Source organism: Plasmodium inui, assembly GCF_000524495.1.
Source record: "Plasmodium inui San Antonio 1 unplaced genomic scaffold supercont1.13, whole genome shotgun sequence".
NCBI classification, from domain to species: domain Eukaryota; phylum Apicomplexa; class Aconoidasida; order Haemosporida; family Plasmodiidae; genus Plasmodium; species Plasmodium inui.
Window position 1 is genome coordinate 378031 of NW_008481847.1, and position 19361 is coordinate 397391.

Consider the following 19361-nt stretch of genomic DNA (forward strand, 5'->3'; position numbering starts at 1 on the left):
CGGATGGAAGGAGGTGCGGATGGAAGGAGGTGCGGATGGAAGGAGGTGCGGATGGAAGGAGGTGCGGATGGAAGGAGGTGCGGATGGAAGGAGGTCCAGATGGAAGGAGGTCCAGATGGAAGGAGGTGCGGATGGAAGGAGGTCCAGATGGAAGGAGGTCCGGATATGCGGATGTACACAGTTGAGGGGGATGGCCAAGTTACCAAATTGGAAAGCTGCCAAATCGCGTGGGGTCAAGTGACCTGCACCGGTGCGTATGCGGCGGGACTAGCTTAACTCACAGCTGGGTGGACCGACCGCCACACCATCACGCTTGACTTACCACGCTGTGCATCTCGAGGCTGACGGCGTCACCCTTTTTGCTTTGGGGCCTATTTCTTCGGGGGGCGGGAGAAGAAGAAATTGTGTTCCATTGTTCTACGGATGCATCACTGAGCTGTATGTGCATTTTAACCCATGCAGTGTACAGATGAAGAGTCGGACACCAGGAGGGTGGGCTAGGGCGTCCAAGGCAATGCTTCTCTCTCGCTTTGTCTTTTTCGCTCTGTCTATCTCTCTCTGTCCATCTCGCACGCCCCTCGGATGGGAATGCAACTTACTTAGAAAAATTATCGTCTAGCATCGACTTGACATTGTCGTTGACCACACAGCACATGTTGCCATCCACAGGGAGGACATACTCCAAGGCCAGTTGCATAGCAAAGCCAAGAAAAACAAAAAAAAAAGTAAACAGCGTTTTCGTTTCTGGGTCGGAAGAATTAAATAAGACAATGTGTTTGTGAGAACTCACAATGATAATGGTCTCGGGGAGGAGGTGAAACATGACGATGGAGAAGATGAAGCCGGATCCAAAGCAGTTTAAGTTGGATAGGATCCCCTTGATTTTATTTTCATGTTCGGCATTCTTTTTGTTCCCAAGGAGCCCTATGAGGTATGGGATTGAGCATCCGAACGTTGCCACACAGAGGAAGGTGAATATGCAAATTGCCTTCGCCAGGAGGAGGTCCATTTTGTCACACTACTGACGAGGGGGCATATGGTGGTAGTTGATGGTGGCTGCTGCTAACTGCTTCTAGCTGGTGGCAGATACTGGCTAGACGGCTAAAAGAATGGGAAAAAAACGGACCGGACCCTCTTGCGTCTCCCTGTGGACGCGTGCGGTGAGCTTACACCTCCTTCGATGCCTTCGAACAAGGGTAGCGCCTACTGCCGTGGCTCCCTTCTCACGAGGAACTTCCCCCAACGACTTTTTTTTTTTTCTCTCTCTCTCAGTCCCGTGCTCCTATTTTCCTGCAAATAATGCCAATGGGTCATACAAATTGGGAGCGACAAAAATGGAGAAAAATAGGATAAGTTGCAGTGCGAGGTGCATCACTCAAAAATGGGCAGTGATGTAGTGCTAATGCTGGAGGTGCTTCTTCGCACCAGTGAAGGAGATGAATGGGGTGGGCGGCGGCCGTAAAGGTAGAGCGAATCGGTGAGGAGTGATGGGGTAAAGGCAGGGCGAAAGGGTAAGGAGTAGCTCCCCTCGGAGTGTGTCTTCGGATGTAAAATTATCTGCATACATGTGCGATTATACATGTACACATGCCCATCAGTCATGCGCGCTCCTCAACTGATTAACACACAAAAACGATAATTCGTTTTATGGACTTAAAAGTAGAAAGGAGCTTCCTCTCGCCAACACACCCACTGAGGTAATTCGGGCAACTGCATGATAGGCGCTCAAACGAAAAAAAAAAAAAAGAAAGAAATAATGCATACATACATGCATCCATACATACGTACCCACGTACATACGTACGTACGAGTGTATATATAATTAAATACGCGATGGCAAAATTTTTACGACGATGATTGTACGGCGAACGTGTCATGTTGACGTGTTACGCTGCGTTTAAAAACAAAATGCGACGCGCGATTTTTCTCCTTTGGTGAACTTCACTTCAAAAGTGGAAGGCTGACATAACTATAGCTGTTAAAGGTAATGAAAGGAGGTAACAAATTCGCGAACACTCCTTTTTTGTAATGCTATGTAGAGAGAGAGAACCAAAAAGAACCGAACCGTACCGAACCGAAACAAAACGAAACAAAAAAAAAAAAAAAAAAAAAAAAATTTCCTCTTTTTCTTCCCACTATCCATCGGCGGTGTTCGAAGGTGTACTTTAGTTGATCCGTTTCCGTTCTCTCCGTGGAGTAGGCGTCTCAGTGTCCGCTTTGCGGAATGGGCCAGGTGATACAGCGCGGGGTAAAGTCTAGTCGTCGTAGAGAGGGCGTGGCGGATACAGGTACGCATGGGTTGGGGGAGGCCACCTATATACATGCGCACATACGTAGTACCATACGTATGTTTGGTACGCAGGCACCTATGTACGTTCGACCTGTGCCGTGCCTGAATTTTTTTCTGTGCGCCACAAAGGCGACAAACGATACCAACAATACGAACGCGACGAACGCGACAAACGCGGTGTGAACGTCATTTAAACGGAGAGACATCTTTGCTGTCGCTCCGTGTACTTTTAAACCGCGAACCCTCAACATAGGCAGAATTTTCATTTTTTTTTCCCCCGTTTTTGTGGCCGAAGGGGAGTTAATTTCCTCTCGTTCTAACCCAAATAAGAGGTTGGAGCAGACGCCACACAGGTTGCCATTTTTTTCTCCCAAGAGGACTTTTAAAAGGCTTCCTCTGTGAAGAGGCACCTTAATGGAATAGACAATGAACAGCCTCTTCTTCTTCGTCCTCCTGCTCCACGAACTCCATCCACCCCAGTGTAGTTCCTTCTGAGCCCACCGCACATCTGTACAGTTAAGAGGAAAAGACAAAAGGACGATACACATTGGAGGTTGACTTTGTGGTGGCGGCCAAAGGACGGGGGATGGGATTCACTGATCCATGTGGTGAAGAAGCACCAACGTGGGGTGTACTACCTACCCATGGCAACACTCCCTTTGATGATTTGTAACGAGAGGGGGAAAAAATGAATCACTGATCGGGATGGTCTAATTATTTATATGTCAATTTTCTCCATCATACTTATGCAGGTGTAGTTGGGCAAGGGGGAATAAAAAAAAGGAAAAAAAAAGAACCTACCAGAGTAGCCTCTCCCTTTAGGGTGGTAAAGAGGAGTAAATGCACACAGGTACACAAACACGCAAAGAAACACACAAACACAGAGACCATCCCAGTGAACTAATCCTACTGTGGCGTTAAACCCAGTGGGAGAATGCCGAAACCGTAAGATGGATAATTAACTAAGTGCCGCACCTCCCCTTTGGAAAAAAGCAAAGGAGTCCCTACCTCACCATGCTTAGTTTCAAGCGTGCCCTTTCCACCGTGAGGGGCAACCAATTCCGCCCTCTCAACAATCCGGTGTATCTGATAAGAAGGCATCTTCATCATGCACATAAGGATGGAGGCGGGGCAGAGGGGCCCTGCAGGAGTCCACAGCCATGCGTCCTGCTCGAGTCAGAAATTTTCTTGGAGTTCAAAGGTATCCACCGAGTGGAGAGGCGGAGTAGTGGCAGAATAGCGGCGGAATAGCGGCGGTGGAGCGACGGTGGAGGGACGGTGGAGGGACGGTAGAGTGCGAAGGGACTCGCTCAGTTCCGTGGCAAGTATCATGATACACAAAATTTGGCATCCTCAACAGATGTCGACTCGTGCGCACCTTTCCCCCCCCTCTGTCTGCCCCTAGGCCACTTTTACAGGGGAATGGACGTGCGGGACCTGTGCAGGTGGTCTACATTCGATGAAGTTATTTTTCTGTTCCTACGTAAGCGATTGCCAAACGGAAGTGAATTAAAGCGAATAAGTCGCTATGTTCAGAATGAATTACACCGGTTTTGCGAAAGGAATGTCCTACAAATGGGAAGACTGCTTCAGACTTCGGCCCCCTTGGAGCTGATACGGTTAGCCCTACTACAGCTTTCTCATCAAGCCGGTGCAGAAGCAGAATCGGAAGCAGCGACAGAAACAGGAACTAGGGATGATCCCCTTTTTAATTACCTCAAAATATTGGCTGCATCTGTGAAGTTACTCCTTCAGTGGGGTCATTCCCAGTTGGTTTCTCCACCCATGCAGGACTACACAGATTTGACTTCCCTCCTCATTGATGCGTACCCCATGGGAGGAGCAGATGTGGACTTCCGAGGAAGAAATAAACAACAGGATGGTGCGGCAGATCTGAACGATTCACGCCAGAGGAATGAACCCAAGAGGGAGACGATAACTCCCCATCTGTGGAGAGAAGAGAAAATCAAACTGCTAAATGCCTTCCTCGTATGCATGTGCGAACAGGGGATGAATGAGAATACATTCTTCATCCGCATGCTTAGTAGTGTACAGCGCCACAATTATTTCAGCTTGTGTGTCTCGGCTAGTACATTCTACATCGATGCATTCAGGAATGTTGATCTGTGTCATTCGTTAGATGGCTTCCTCAGGTTTGTGGTCCCCTCGGTAGGGGGCGCGAAACGGGGTGATCAGGACCAATTTGGTAAACAGGGCGAACCTGAAGGCCGACAACTTCGCCAGGGGAACCACCTGAAAGATGCCATCGCCGTCCCCCCGAACGTCGATTTGTTTTTCCAGAAGGGAAACTGCTACAGAGAAAAAAATGCAATCCTTAAAGCGTACCTGACTGAGTACTGCAATAACACATGTGACAAGAATCTCCAATGTATACAACATTTCGAGAAAGTGGAACAATTCTTTTTAAAGAATCAAAAAAAGCACCCCTCCTGCTACTACTACCCCTTGTTGATATTTCACCTTTTAAGTTTACCTCTTCCTTTGCTGCCGTCTGTGTTTTTCATAATGAGACTACTCTCCTTCACGGCTCACCGGCAGGAACAAATTGGCAACAACAAGGTGGTGAAGTATGCGGGGGTTTACGTGGGAGTCCCACCCAGAGGGAATCACATGGAGAGGTAGCACATCGTGCTGCCATATCGCCGCATTGAGGTTAGCGCCCCCGTTTTGGTTCTTCTCAGGGGGGAACGGAAGAGGAGTCTGCTCTTCCTTCCAGTTTAGCTGCACCTCGGAAGGTGCTCACGCGGTTGGAGTGGTTGCATCATTTATTTTTTCTTTATTTTATTTTATTTATTTTTTTTATTTTTTATTGTATTCTTTTTTGTGGCCTGCCTATCCAAAGGGTAGAGGGACCAATACGTCGCGTAACGCTACACCTGCAGAGAGAACAAAAAAAAGACATGGAGGGGACCAAATTGGGAATTTTTTTTTTTCCCTATCACCGCATATTAGCGCAATGTTATATTTATTTTCACGCTAGGCAAAGCGTCCCCACGGGAGGAGATTACCCCCCGACGCCGCTTTACTTCACAACAGAAGAAGGAAAACTAACTTTTCCAAGTTGGGGTCTTCACAGCTGTAACCTCGTTACTACTGCTCCAGCCGTCATGCCCAAATTGGGAAGCGTTACACACATACGTCAGTAGGAGGATATGAGGTGATCACAGGGGGAACACATACATGTGCGTGGTGTTACCGCCTTCCCTTGTGGGCATTTTAAAAAGGGACGTGTTCCCATCTTGGAACACTTCTTTGTATGCACTGTTGTGGCTTCTACTTGTGAGCTGCCATTGTGATCTGCAACTCTGAGCTGCAACTCTGAGCTGCAACTCTGAACTGCAACTCTGAACTGCAACTTTGAGTTGCAGTTGTCATCTGCCATTGTGGGGGGGTCACCCTTTCGCTTCCCCCTCTCCCCCATCTGTTCTGAACAATCTTTTTTTTTGGGGAGGGAAAAAATCATTAGGGCCTTGTCCATAATTATGGTTGGGGCAGCTCTTCCCCTCCCGATTTTTACCTCAAAAAATAGGCGTTCACCGGGGAGGGGGCACGCCACAGAAGATATGCACATACGCAGCAGAGCAGGAACGTAGCAAAGCAGAAACGCACCAGCGTGTATGTTTCTTTTTTTTTTTTTTTTTTTGAATTCCTCCTTTGGGCGCACATGGCTTCCTCCCCACTTAGCTTAACGCGATGCCGATTTTGTTATAGCCTCGCGCGTTAACATTTAATGGCGAAATGGAATGAAGTCCCCGCAGGTTCGACTTCTCCTCCTACCCCCCTTTCCCAGCTGTACATCCACGCGGTTAAGCATCTCCACGAGCGTGTATGAACGAGTGTGCACATGTACGGAAATATATTTTTAAGTTCCTGCTTCTCTTTTGTGTGCTTGGGCATGGTTGTATTCCTGCTAGTGTCTGCCTTTGGGGCTGTGGGGGGGTGGGAGCAGGGTAAGTAGTCCTATTCCTCCGCAGCCGCGAGCACGCGCGTACACAGTTGAGTGCGCATCCTGTTGCCCTTTCTTCACGCCCTCTTGTGTGCTTCCCTTTCTGCTGCCCTTACGCGTCACCACCCTGTCGATGCATCCCATCCTCACCAAACCATGTTTAAGTTTCTGCACGACATTGATGTGGCGAAGAGGAAGCTCCTGAACACCATCAACAACAAATTGGCACTCCCCAACGAAGACGATGAGTGCCTCTTCCCGGGTGACGAACAAACTATGAGCCGTGCACTGGGGGCAGGGGAGTGCTGGCTCCCAATAAAAGGGGACTCTCCAAAGGGAGAGGGAGGCGAGGAGGAAGGCGAGGAGGACGAAGAGGGGGACGATGAGCAGGACGATGAGCAGGACGACGAGGGGGACGGCGAGGACGATTCAAGCGAAACTGACGAGGACGACTCAGTCCAGTACAGTGGTGACAACGTTAGCGAATCCGACGGTGATGCGGAAACGAGTGTACGAAATGGACATGAAGAGACTGACACACATGAGGAGAACGAAAAAAGGGAGGACAAAGCTGAAGGGGTAGCGACAGGAGGGCTAGAGGCAAGAGGGGCAGCGTGGAGAAGAAAAGATGCTCCGACGATGTGTGCGCCTCCGCAGGGCGAGGTCCATGTGCAAAGCGCCAGCGCAGGGAGGAGGATGAAGGCGCAGAAGGGGCAGTCTCGCCAGGGGAGTGAAAGACACGAAGAGAGCAGCAGAATCGCCACCGGCAGCACAGTCATCATGGGCAGCGAAGTTAGCACGCAGGTGGGAGCCATTCCGCTTGCTCAAACAATCAGAGGACACTGCGGACACAGTGAACACAGCAGACCTAGCGAACGTGGCGAGAGCTCTGAACCGGGCAGCCGCGCCATGCCCCATAACGAAGGCCAAGTGGATGAAACAGAAAGAAGTTACCTCCCCAAGTTAAAGAAGGAGACGCAAAAGTGGAAGGGAAAAAAACCCAAAGCTGACACGAACATCCTTACAGAGTCTACCTTCTACAACAATCTGAAACAGAAAGTGGCAAACAGTCTGTGTTGCAAAGTTGATCGGAAAAAGTATGACGACGTGGTCGAACAAATGATCCAATTAAGAAAACTCTTCAGGGAAGAGGCAAACTTGATGGTGGACACCGGGAAGGGTCAGTCCACAGAAGGGAGCTGCTCTCGTCAGCAACAGAGGAAGATGGCCGAAGAGTGTGCCACAAAGATATGCGATCTGGTGCTAGGCGATAGGAGCAAGCTGTTTGGGAAGCTCCCCATCCATCGCAGTGGAGACGGGAAAGACGAAAAAGACGAGAAAAGCGACGAAAGCGATAAGGAGGAGCAAATTTTAAGTGACGATACAAACGAGAAAACAAAAAACGCTAAAGAAATAATCGAATTGAAAAGGAGAAACAAAATACTTAACGACATAAACGAGAGACAAACTAAACAACTGTTACAGCTATCGTGTCATTTGTCTTCCAACATAAAAAGTGACTCAGAGACAAGTGAACGCAACTACATAAGCGCTAAAGTTCACTGCATGGAGAAGGAGCTAACTCAATTGAAGGGAGAATTGGCCCTATTGGAAGAACTGGCTAGTGATAAAAATGTACTCGTAAAAAAAAACTACGAATTAGGATGTTTAATAAAATCGCTGGAAGTCTCTTTGCAGAGGAAGTCCCACCTGTGTGTTTCACTGTGGAGGGAGAAACACGATCTACAGAAAAGGTTACAACGGTGTCGTGAGCAGGTGCAGCTCTCGAGGGAGGACCTGCGTGCCTGCAGAGCGGCTTTTCTGGACATGAAGCAAAGGGAGAAACGACTCGCTTTCCAGTTTAAGGGCCTCATCAAGACCCGTGGCGACAGGGCCGGGGGGGAAATGTCCCTGCGGCGTCACAAAAGGAAGGGGAGGCTGAAGCTGCGCGTCAGAACCGAAAGCGCCGCTTGTAATGATTCAGCGCGGGATCCCCCGTCGGAGCGGCCAAAGGGTGTCCATTTTGAGCGCCACCCGAAAAGTGTATACCCTCCGCGCCGTACAAACAGCGCCGATCCCCTGCGGCCGCCACCAGTGGCGCCCCAGAGTCATGCATCCAATTACTACATCAGCGCTGGTGCGATATGCGATGGGAACAGCGCTGCCGACTTCCGTGGCGACTGCGGTGCCCTGGAGGAGCTCTCGCGCAAAGTAAACAACTACAAATTTTTTATAGACGAATGGAAGTCTTTTTCTGTTAGAATCAAAAAAAAAAAAGACGCGGAATTCAAAGAAACAAAAAAACTGTTATCACAACAGGTTGCAAAAAATGAAATGCTAGAAAAAAAATATCAAACGCTTTTGGAGAAAATGAGATCCCTTGGCAGGGGTGCAGACAAAGGCAGTGCCATGGGCACTGAAATGGGTAGTGTCACAGACGGAGGGATACGTTGTGAAGGGAGTCACCAGGACGGGGTCTGCCCCAAAACGAAGGAACTCATAGACGAAGTGCATTTTCTGACAAGTGAAGTTGACAAACTGAGGGAGGACCAGCTGCTCCTGCAGGAGGACGTGAAAAAGAAGAGCACTATTATCGTGCACCTTATAGAGAAGCAAGCCCTCAGTGAGGAGCATTTCAGGTATGCCTTCTTCCCGCCAGGTGGAAGTCCATTGAAGGCGCGTGGAAGCAGGACTGCAAGCTGCTTCTGGAATGCCGCTCCACTTGCACATAGTTATACGTGGCTCCTTAAAAATCTAGACTGTCGCTTGACCCACCACAGCACCTTACCTCCCCCCTGTCGCAGATTAGAGAAGAGACTGCCCATACTCAACAACAAACTGACGTACGATGAAATCAGGAAGATCATGGAGGAGACCCTCATTGAAAACATTCGGCTTCGCTCCGACTTGGTCACTCTGGCCAAATGTGTCAAGGGCGACAGCGCTGGATCTTCTGTTGGGCAGGACAACCCTGGTGCGTAGTAATCACCTCGTGGGAGGGGAAAAACAAAAAAAAAACAAAAACAAAAACAAAAAAAAACTCTTCCAGTTGGTTCTTTCTCCATTTCAGATTGTCTCTTCTCTTTCCCCCCTCTACCCTTTTTTTTTTTTATATTTCCTTTTTTTTTTTTTGTGAATATACACATTGATCCATTTTGATGCGACGCATTTTTGGCTGCGTCCCGTTTTTTTCTTTTTTTTTTTGTTACTTGTTATTTGTCTGCAAGAATGGCTGCTAAGGATGCTAAGTCTGACCAGACCGACAACGAGGGGTGGTCCTCCTCCTGCACCATCTTCTCTTCCCTCCGTTTTTGCCATTTTGAAACGCGCCTTTTTAATTTGCCTTCATTTGTGTGCCCTCGGGGGTGAGCAGCAAACCGTGAGAGGAAGGGGGGAGGGACAGCAGCCTGCCTCCGCGGAGGGTTACTACTGAACGTTGCCCCGACACCTTGCTGCTGCCTTCTGAACTCCACCGCTGATCAGCGCTACGCGCCCCACATCATGCTGAGGGAGACATTCTCCATGCACTTGTCTGACATGTATTTGTTCAAAATGGCCTTGCGCAAAAGATTCTTATTGCTCTCATTGGAGAGACCGTCCAAAATGTTTTTTCCGAACCATCTCGTCATTTGGTAAGCGTAGTAGCTGATGAATCGCTGATACAAGCTTCGATTGAGGAGCTCCTCTAGGGTCACTTGTCTTGAATGGTTTTTTATTTTACTCTTATGCTCTTGCACAAACTGGTCACAGATTTTTTTATCAAAAATGGAAACCACCACTTCTAAGTTACGCCTCGAGGATAATCGATCCCAATTGTATGAACCCACGGTACACCACAGATTGTCTACCATAAGATTTTTTGCATGACAGTGCTTGTTCTGAAGGAAATAGAAATCGCTTTTTCCCTTTTTTGGCCTCTTGAAGAAGTGCTTTCCTAGTGTGGACTCCGCTCGCTTGCGCAGACCGTGCACGCAGCGGCCTGCTTTTCCCTGCGAGGGTTTGCCGCTCCCGTCATTGCTGTGGCTCCCCTCCCCTTCGTCGTCGTCGCTTTCGTCAATTTCTTTGCCCTTGTCACGGATGCCACTACTCTCGCCGCCATCCTGATACTTCCGCAGAAACTTCTTCACGACGTGATACGTGGAGGGCATATCGAGCAAGAGATCCGAGTTTCCAGAAAGGAGAAACGAAATATCGACCCCGTTGTTCAGGGCAGAAAAGAGAGCTCTCCTCAGAAAACCGGGGGGGATAAAATAAGCAGTCGTTATATATATATTTTTCGTCGCTCCCTTTCTAATAACTCTCTGAAAGGTGGACTGAATTGATCGAACGTTCCTCAGCACATTCGATTCTAGGACTTGCACGTAGGAAGAGTTGCCCTCTTCGTCCACATATCGTTTCTGTTCTTCGATTGGTTCCCTCGTGATGGTCGTTTTGGTCATCTTAAGTGAGTCGATAAAAACGTCCGCTAGATCTTTCACTGCGGGCCCTTTCACCCTTATGTGTAAGTCATAGAACTGAAGGCATTTGTTTTTGCATTCTTTTTCGCTTGCTTCAGGATGCTTCTCACTTGAGAGTGGCTGCTCGCACTGGTTCGGCACGATTACCTCCCACTTGGACGCGTCCCGGTCTGCCTCGTCCCCCGCTGTCGCTTCCCTGTCCGCTTCCGCCTCGCCGCTCTTCCAGCCCACCCCGTCCGGGACGACGTGCTCGTACACATTCATCGACCCACAGTACGCAGTGTCATCCAATATTATGATCTTCCGATGGTCCCGAAAAACAATGGGCCACAAATTCAGGAATGAATGCAAAAGTGTGTTAAAGACAATCACATGTACGTTACTCTCCCTGAGTTTTTTCACCCATTCACTTTTAAACTCCGAACTTCCTATATAATCCATCAGAAGAATGACGTCGCATCCCCTCTTCCCCGCATTACATAGACTCTCTACCACCTCCCTTGCCAATTCTGAGTTGTCAATTGTATACGTTTCAAACCAGACCCTCTTTTTGCTCTTATCTATGGATTGAAGTATGTCCCTAAAAGCTGTATGTCCATAATTGAAGATTTTTATTTTATTTCCATCAGACACTTTTCCATACTTTTCTTTGTTTTTTTTTAAAATGTATTTCCACTTTTCCTTCATGATATCCTTTTCCTTCTCGTTCAGGTTTAATTGTTCTACGTTATCTTCCACTAACTTTTCGATGTCAATTAGTTCTTTGTTCTTTCCTTTTTTCTCCTCTGTATCGTCGTCCTCTGTTCCTCCCTTGACCTTCCGGTTGAGCTTCTTCTTGATCGTTTTAGATACGCTGCCTTTCGAATCGCGTTGCGCCTTCAGTGAGGTATTCTGGGGGGGGGTAGCCGTGGCTTCGACAGCAGCAGTTGTAGGGCGAGAAGCAGTTGCACGGAGAGACGTAACAGGGAGGGAACTGGCGGGTGTTGTACTTCCAACTGCTTCCGTCCCAGCCGCTTTCCCTGCAACTCCCTTCTCTACAACCGACTTCTCACCCACACCCCTCATCCTAGTCACCTTCTCCCCGATCGCCTTCTCCTCAACCGCCTTCCCATCCACATCCTTCATTCTAGTCGCCTTCTCCTCAACCGCCTTCCCATCCACATCCCTCATTCTAGTCGCCTTCTCCTCAACCGCCTTCCCACCCACATCGTTCATTCTAGTCGCCTTCTCCCCGACCGCCTTTCCATCCACATCCCTCATTATAGTTGCCTTCCCACCCCTCACTTTTGTGCCCCCCCTTGTGAACACGTGCAGCGGATCCCCTGGGCCATCCGCCCCAACTTCAGCCAAAATGTAGCTCCCGCAAGAGCTCATCCTGAAGGGCGTTTTGTGGGGGAAATATAAAGGGCTTCTCGGATTTCGGGTATGCTCAAAGAGGAAAAAAATAATAAAAAAACGGAAAACTGGGAAAGGCGAGAGGATTAATGAGTAACCCCAGAAGGACATGCCCATTGAACCGCCCAACACAACAAAAAGAAAACCATCAAAATGGCACGAAAAAAAAAAAACAAAAAATAACGTGCATGTGCTGATAGGCCGTTAAGCTGACCACGCCTCCTTTTATTGATTCAGGCGAGTGTGTCAGAGTACACGACTCGCACTTTTTTCTCCTTCAGCATCGCGGGTAGGAGGAAACTGGATCGGACTAGTGGCGGCGGTGATCGCAACTGTGAAGGGGGCGATCGGAGTAGTGACGGAGGAAGAGAAGCACACAGGCGAACGACCCCAAATAGACTCCAAACAAAAAATTAGAAGCGAAAAGTAAAAAAAAAAAGAAAGTAAAAAAAGAAAGCAAAAAAAGAAAGCAGAAAAAGAAAGCAAAAAAAGAAAGCAGAAAAAGAAAGCAAAAAAAGAAAGCAAAAAAAGGAAAGGAAAAAAGAGGAGGAGGAAAACCAAGAGTGAATAATACCACGTTGTTAACTAAACTTGTCAACCCGTGCGAAAATGAACGCGGTGAAAAAGAACAAACCAAAAATAAATGCCTACTCTCCCAATGCGCTCTGCTGGAATTCACCCCGATTGCGCAAATTGCATGGAGGTGTATAACTCGTAGGGAAATTTTAGCAGGTCAACTCATCATGCCATTTCTTCGTTGTAAGATAAGCAAATGAAAAAAAAGAAAAGAAAAAAAGTCTTTAAAACGATCGCTCATCGGAGTGGCAGGACAAGAAAAAAAGGGAGCCTTGCAAAAATGGTTATATGCCGCTTCAACGCGTCACGCCACGATTCTGCATGCGTCGAGTTAATAGGAGGAGGAAGACGACGACATGCAGCAGCAGGAGTCCAGACGCGGGCTGCCAATTTTTTCTCACTTCATTTTTTCCCTTCCCTTTGATTCTTTTTTTTCGACGTGAGAAGCAGAGATGAACGCGCGAAACGCGAGTGTGCACGCTCACCACGAAAGGGGGGGAGCCTGCAAACACATGTGCAATTCTCTGCACGCTGAAATTGGCAAAGACGCGTTAGTAAGGAACACATCAATCGTTTATCTTCAGTGTGAACCGTCGCATACCTTTCAATAGACCCCTTTTTTGTAGTATGGTCATAGAAAAAGAAAAAAAAAAAATGAAGTCATTTGAGCAAAAACAGTGCCAAAACGGGAATACCTCTATTTTAAGTGTGGCTGATTTGCATCTAAGATAGAAGCAGAGAGGTAGAAGCACGTGCATGTATATGTGTTGGCACGTACTTTCCTTTTTTTTTTTTTTTTTGCGGGGGTTAAAATGAAAGGCCACCGACAGAGAAGGCAACCCTGTCTGTGCTTCTAACACGTGTCTCACCACACACATGGTAGCGCATGCTGCGCACCGAGGAAGGTGTATATTCGAACGGACGGACACCAGGGGAGGAGTTCACCAAAATGGGGTTCCTACTTCTTTATCCGATTATATGTTGGGTGCTAATGGGAAGCGTCGCCTCCATCTACGACGACAACTTTGCGTTCACGTTTAAGGAGGTGAATAAGGTAAGGGGGGGTAGGGCGACGGGACGACGACGACGGTGGACAATCAGATGTGCTATACAAACGCGGAGCGGTACACACCGACGAAGACCCAATCAACAGTGAACCCACCAGCCGAGGGTAACAAACACTGTAATGTAAATCCTGACAGACATACCCCAAATGATTCCTTCCTCCAAAGGTACACACGATCAAAAATGAGGTCCTCAAATTTGAAATAGATCTCCTTTTATCCTTCAACGCGAAAAAGACTGCAAAAGAATTTTTCCTAACGGCGTTGATCCCTGCCAGTAAGCCTTCATCCAAGTGCATTAGGGGGTGAATACATAGATGCACGTGTTGTGGCTGCTGCGCTAGGTTGGTCTCGCTTCGACTCGCAGAGAGGAGGAGAAGGAGAGGCGGAGGCAGTGTTTATGGCTGCCCAGCTCCTTTCCCCCTCTCACCACCTCACCACCTCACGTCGTTACCCACGTCCCCCCTCTCGCTCCGCAAGAAAACCTGCGTGTGTTGGCCTTCCAAAGAGAAGACGACAAGGCGGTGCAGGAAAATGTAGAGATTCGCCTGAACAAGGAGGCTCTGGGAGAAAAAGGTAGGCCCAACACACACTTTTTTCCAAATTCCTCAAACATGTGCAGTCACCAACCGAGTAGAGGCTCATCCTGGGTCGCCTTTCTTTCTCCTCACCCAACTCAGACCCATGTGATTATCTAATCACGTCCAAGATGTACCTTCTGAAGCTCTCCACAGATGAGCTTAAAAAATTCAAAATTTATCGCTACCCCTTTGAGAAGAAAGAGAAGCCTCCACCTGTCCCCCCCCAATATGAATACTCGGAGCACTCGCTAAGTTAGTAAATCCATTTAACCAGGGGTGTGGACACACACGTACCAGCAGTCACATGCAGACATACACGTGCAGAATTCCGCTGGTGTATGGCACGATTAAGTGCACCTATATGTATACATATATAAATATATACATATATGTGTGTTTTTTTTTTTTTTCTTTTTTCTCCTCTGCACAGAGAACTTCTTCCCCAGCGATGGAACCATCCACTCCTCAAACTACTTTTTAAAAATCTCTGTGGAGGTTGCCAGGGGGGGGTTCAGCTCCGATGGTATCTGGTGAGTCGGCTGGCATGGCGATGCCCACCATCACGTGGATAGTCGCGTGGACAGCCTCGTGGACACCTCCGCACGCATGCCCCTCGCAGGATTTTTGCCATAGCCGAAAAGAACAACTCTAGCACGGGGAACCAAGAGTGCACAATTTACTCGAATCAGCTGGCCGAGGTGTTTCTCCCTATGGTTACTCACAAGGACCTCTTCCTCCTGTACTGTAACAGTGCCACCAACGCGGAGGTAAAAAAAAAGGGAAAAAAGAAAAAGAAAAGAAAAAAAAAATAATAAAACGAATGAATAAATAAAAAAATACATAATGTATGCACATCGTGTGTGTCCCGTCAGGGGAGTCGACCTTTCCGACGTTCTCGACCTGTCTCCATGTCTTTGTCTTCACCAACTTCGACATGAAATCCTCACAAAACATGCAATTCCATTTACCCCCTCTCGAAGGTTCTCAACTTAGTTCCAGAATTGAGAACAAATTTTGACGTTAAAATATTGGCCAGCAAAACGTTTTATGGGGCTCAGGGGGTGAAGTACACGGTTCAAATGAGCTTAGACAAAATTGCGCCTGCGTTGAAGTTGGGTAGGAAAAGTTGAGGGGCAGTTTCCTTCGGAACATTTAAGAGTGGAGACCATCGCAAGTGTGTAGATGAGTAGCATATGCATGTGCAGTTTCATTTGTTTCTTCGTCTACTTCGTCGTCTTCATCTTCTTCGTCGTCTTCATCTTCTTCATCGTCTTCATCTTCTTCGCCGTCTTAATCTTCTTCCCCTTCTTCATCTTCTTCGTCGTCTTCATCTTCTTCGTCGTCTTCATCTTCTTCGCCGTCTTCATCTTCTTCGCCGTCTTCATCTTCTTCGCCGTCTTCATCTTCTTCGTCGTCTTCATCTTCTTCGTCGTCTTCATCTTCTTCGTCGTCTTCATCTTCTTCGCCGTCTTCATCTTCTTCGCCGTCTTCATCTTCTTTTTCTACTCCTTCTTATGGGGACTCCTTAGACCAAGTGGTCATCCACCTGAAGATGCCCCCAGACCTCTGCTACGCCAACTCCTGCTTCAGTGCAAACAAGGAGGACCCCTGCCGGAACGTCAAGGCCGACCCCTTCGACCAGTGCGCCTACACCTTTCGGAACTACGAGTTTGTCTTGAAGTCGAGTGGGGGCAAGGTGGGAGAAGCGCAGCGCCTGAAGTGGGTAGCCGCTCATCCAATCAGCCGTCTAACCCGTCAACTGGCTACCGCGTCAACTGGCTACCGCGTCAACTGGCTATCGCGTCAACTGGCTATCGCGTCAACTGGCTATCGCGTCAACTGGCTATCGCGTCAACTGGCTATCGCGTCAACTGCCCATCCGATCCACCGCCTACCCCCCGAAGGACGTGAAAGACCAAGTGGAAGTGCTGCTTGAAAACATTAATCACCCCCTCATTAACCTGGAGAGCGATAAAAACTGGACCATAAACCTCCTGACCGTTGACAACTCCAACTTCGTCATCAGGCAGGAACACCAAGAAATCCTGGAGAAGGTCTCCAACGACCTGTGCTCTAAGAAGTTCATCAGAAAATTTGTGAACGTTCATGCGGACAGCGTCACGTGGATGAATTCGCATCTAGCGGTGGTTCCCACGCCGAAGTTGACGCCCCTCGTGGTGGAGGTAATGCAGCAGTGGGGGGAGAGAGCGTGTGGGGGAGGGAGCCTCTGTGTGTGCCGCCATGTAGGCAACGCTTTATCCGTCCACTTACCACACCGCTCGATACGCTGCTCATCTTCCCATCTGGCCACTCACCACCCCCCCCTGCGCAGCCAACCGGCGAGCACGGCGTGCTGGAGAACCCCCTGCTAGTCCAGCTCAAGCTGCGTTTCCCGGAGACGCACCTCTTCAACAAGTGCATAGTGGAGCTCAAGACCATCCACACTTTCGCGTCAGTCACAAGCAGGAGCGAACAGCGACTGGATCGCCACACCTTGAAGTTGATGTTACCCAATTCGGCATTCAAACCAGTCCAAGATGATCAGCACCGTTTGCATATCCACAAGAAATCCATTCGAAACAATGACTTATTAAAATTCCCCCTCAATGTTACCAAATATAACAGTAGAGACTACTGGAAGATCACGATTAGTTGCCTAAATAGTGAGAACAAATACATAAGGGAGGCACAGGCCTTGTTTACATACCCAATCGAAAATAAGAAGATGTTCCTAAGTGACCTTTATTTTGGAGAAAAGCTTGCCAACAATACTTACCTGTTTTACCTGAATGTTTTCCTCTTCGATGAGAAGGAAATAGAAATTAAATTGTCCCTCCAGAATGGGTCCACCTCTTTGGTAGCACCTCTCCCTAGCCCAATCGAGACAGAGAAAACGCACCTAACGGACACATGTGACGCTTATGTGAACACCTCCTGCTATGATTTAGTGTACCATGAATGCTCCAAAGCGCAGCAAACCATTTTGTACAAAATTAACTCATACAGATCGACGAACAAGCACTTCACTGTGTTATTCCCACTTGTCATTCCGGAAGGAGAGAAACAATTTACCTTACAAATGAGTGTTGAAACGAAGAAGCATGCAAAACGTGTACAGAGGGATTTACACGTGGACATAGACCATATAGTAACTCATAACAGCAAAGCGCCTTGCGTAAATAACCTTATCATAGCATTGAAAAAGTATCAATCGTATGAGTCCCACTTATTTCTTCTCTTCAGAGCAGTGAACTGCTATCGAGTGTATGAGCCCTTCCTCATTAATCATCATAACAGTGAAGGCTTCCATGCCAAGACGGATTCATCACAGTCTGGAGACAAGTTCACCTTCCAGAGAACGTACAGACAGACATTCTCCGACAACTACGAATCAGTATCGCAGCTCATTTTTGACCATCACCTAGTTAGTGTCATCACCATTATCCTACTTGATGAAGCGTTTTTTTTAAATTCAAGCATGCCAAGTGGAGAAACAGAAATTGTAGAATTTTTAAAAAAAAAAATTCTCCCCCTTCCTTACAATAAATATTACCTAGTTAATTACTCCAACCAAAATGTACTCATCAGTATGTACACATATGTCGATGCTGACAAGGTCAAAATAGACATTGTCCAGAAATCTTCCGACATTCAACACGTTGTGGCAGCTTTGGATAAAGTCATCTCCTTTGCTGAATATGTGAAGGCGAAGGAGACACACTACATGCACAGCGAGTACAGCATTTTATTTCTAACCGATACGGAAGGAATGGACACCGTGAGAGCGGCTACAAGTTCATATGTCAAAAAGGAAGATGATGTGGAGAAATTTTTTTCCAGGATTTATGTCCTATCCTTTGAAAAAGGGGACGACTTCTCCAACAATGGTATACTTAATGAGTCCATTCAGAATGTGCAACATATGTACACATACAAAAACAAAAAGACGGACCAAATTTTGTTCACTTCGTTTCAAAATTACACGGTTGATGAGAAGCTTATGGTACACTACGCCAAGGCCGTCCTCCAAGATTATCTCCTCCTCCACACACAGATTTATAGAACGGCGTGGTACTTAATAGGAATATGCAGATACAACGTCGTGAAGAACAGCGACGTCACTCGAAAACTGGACTTGTTCTACGTTGACAAGAACGTTAAAACTGTCACGTATTCCATTTCGGCCGATGAAGCCAAGACCGTGCTCGACAACTCCTCCTCCGATTCCTACCAGGACATGTGCAACATTTTCACGCAGCTGCAATTGCTGGGGCATAAGTAGCAGCGCTGCGCCCCCTGCAGTTGCCCCATTTTTGCGGCCAACTGGGCGATGTATCCAGCCGTCCTTGAGGCTTCTTCCAAATAGCTCTTCTTAAAAGAGATGAAAAAGAGAGAAAAGAAAACTCACCTGGTAATACAAACAGCCATTTTAAAAAAAAAAAAGGGAAAAAAAAATCTGACTCGTTCATGCAAATAGCCATTTTTAGAAAAAAGAAAAAAAAAACCGATCTAGCCATACAAATAGCCACTTTCTAAAAAAAAAAAAACGCAGAACAGTAACAGCCAACTGGAATGTTTTACCTATGCACATTTTCCTACACGTGTGTTCAATTCTTTCAAATTTAGTTTCATTCTGCGCAAGGCTGACGCGCCGTCTACACCAGAGTTCACCCTTTTAACGAAGGAATTTGCCCCAGTTGCAGCCTTTTCGTAAAAGCTGCGAAGACGATGCGACATAGCTAATTTAGCCGTGTGGTGGGGGGCGATGGGTCCACCCCATTGAATATCTTTTTTTCTACAATGGTTTCACCTCCACCAAACGCGTACATGTTGTTATTCTGGTTCGTCCTTTTTGGGAAGTACACGTGTCGGTGCAGTGTTGCAGATGTCAACGCCTACACAAATTTTTTCGTACTAACCCTTCAGTTGTCAATGGCTAAACTTTTGCGAGAGTGCTGCAAATGCGCACCCTTTGGTCAGTATGACTTGATATTAATGCCTCGGTCCACCGCGGTGAGGAATTGCCTCTCC

At 47.6% G+C, this 19361-nt stretch overlaps 5 protein-coding genes across 5 annotated transcripts in view; 3 read left to right on the forward strand and 2 right to left on the reverse strand.

Annotated features, from left to right (window-relative positions):
* The window catches only part of C922_03275 (hypothetical protein), a gene marked incomplete at both ends in the record, with an annotated part of 2594 nt that extends 1585 nt beyond the window's left edge, over nt 1-1009 (reverse strand). Inside the window, 2 exons of the mRNA XM_008818867.1 lie at nt 323-377; nt 600-1009. Of these exons, the coding sequence (XP_008817089.1) occupies nt 323-377; nt 600-1009 (465 nt within the window). The remainder of the gene's footprint in view (nt 1-322; nt 378-599) is intronic.
* A 2295-nt stretch (nt 1010-3304) lies between these two features.
* On the forward strand, nt 3305-4933 carry C922_03276 (hypothetical protein; the record flags this gene model as incomplete). The annotated part of the gene is made up of 2 exons (XM_008818868.1): nt 3305-3491; nt 3696-4933. 2 exons carry the CDS (start codon nt 3305-3307, stop codon nt 4931-4933), a joined length of 1425 nt encoding a protein of 474 aa, XP_008817090.1.
* Nucleotides 4934-6413: 1480 nt separating this feature from the next.
* C922_03277 (hypothetical protein) lies at nt 6414-9239 on the forward strand (the record flags this gene model as incomplete). The annotated part of the gene is made up of 2 exons (XM_008818869.1): nt 6414-8896; nt 9062-9239. 2 exons carry the CDS (start codon nt 6414-6416, stop codon nt 9237-9239), a joined length of 2661 nt encoding a protein of 886 aa, XP_008817091.1.
* A 503-nt stretch (nt 9240-9742) lies between these two features.
* Nucleotides 9743-11974, reverse strand: C922_03278 (hypothetical protein; the record flags this gene model as incomplete). The annotated part of the gene is made up of 1 exon (XM_008818870.1): nt 9743-11974. One exon carries the CDS (start codon nt 11972-11974, stop codon nt 9743-9745), a length of 2232 nt encoding a protein of 743 aa, XP_008817092.1.
* A 1660-nt stretch (nt 11975-13634) lies between these two features.
* Nucleotides 13635-18612, forward strand: C922_03279 (hypothetical protein; the record flags this gene model as incomplete). The annotated part of the gene is made up of 10 exons (XM_008818871.1): nt 13635-13739; nt 13918-14026; nt 14230-14325; nt 14430-14582; nt 14761-14860; nt 14950-15097; nt 15311-15446; nt 15860-16026; nt 16235-16513; nt 16663-18612. 10 exons carry the CDS (start codon nt 13635-13637, stop codon nt 18610-18612), a joined length of 3243 nt encoding a protein of 1080 aa, XP_008817093.1.
* Between the last annotated feature and the right edge of the window lie 749 nt (nt 18613-19361).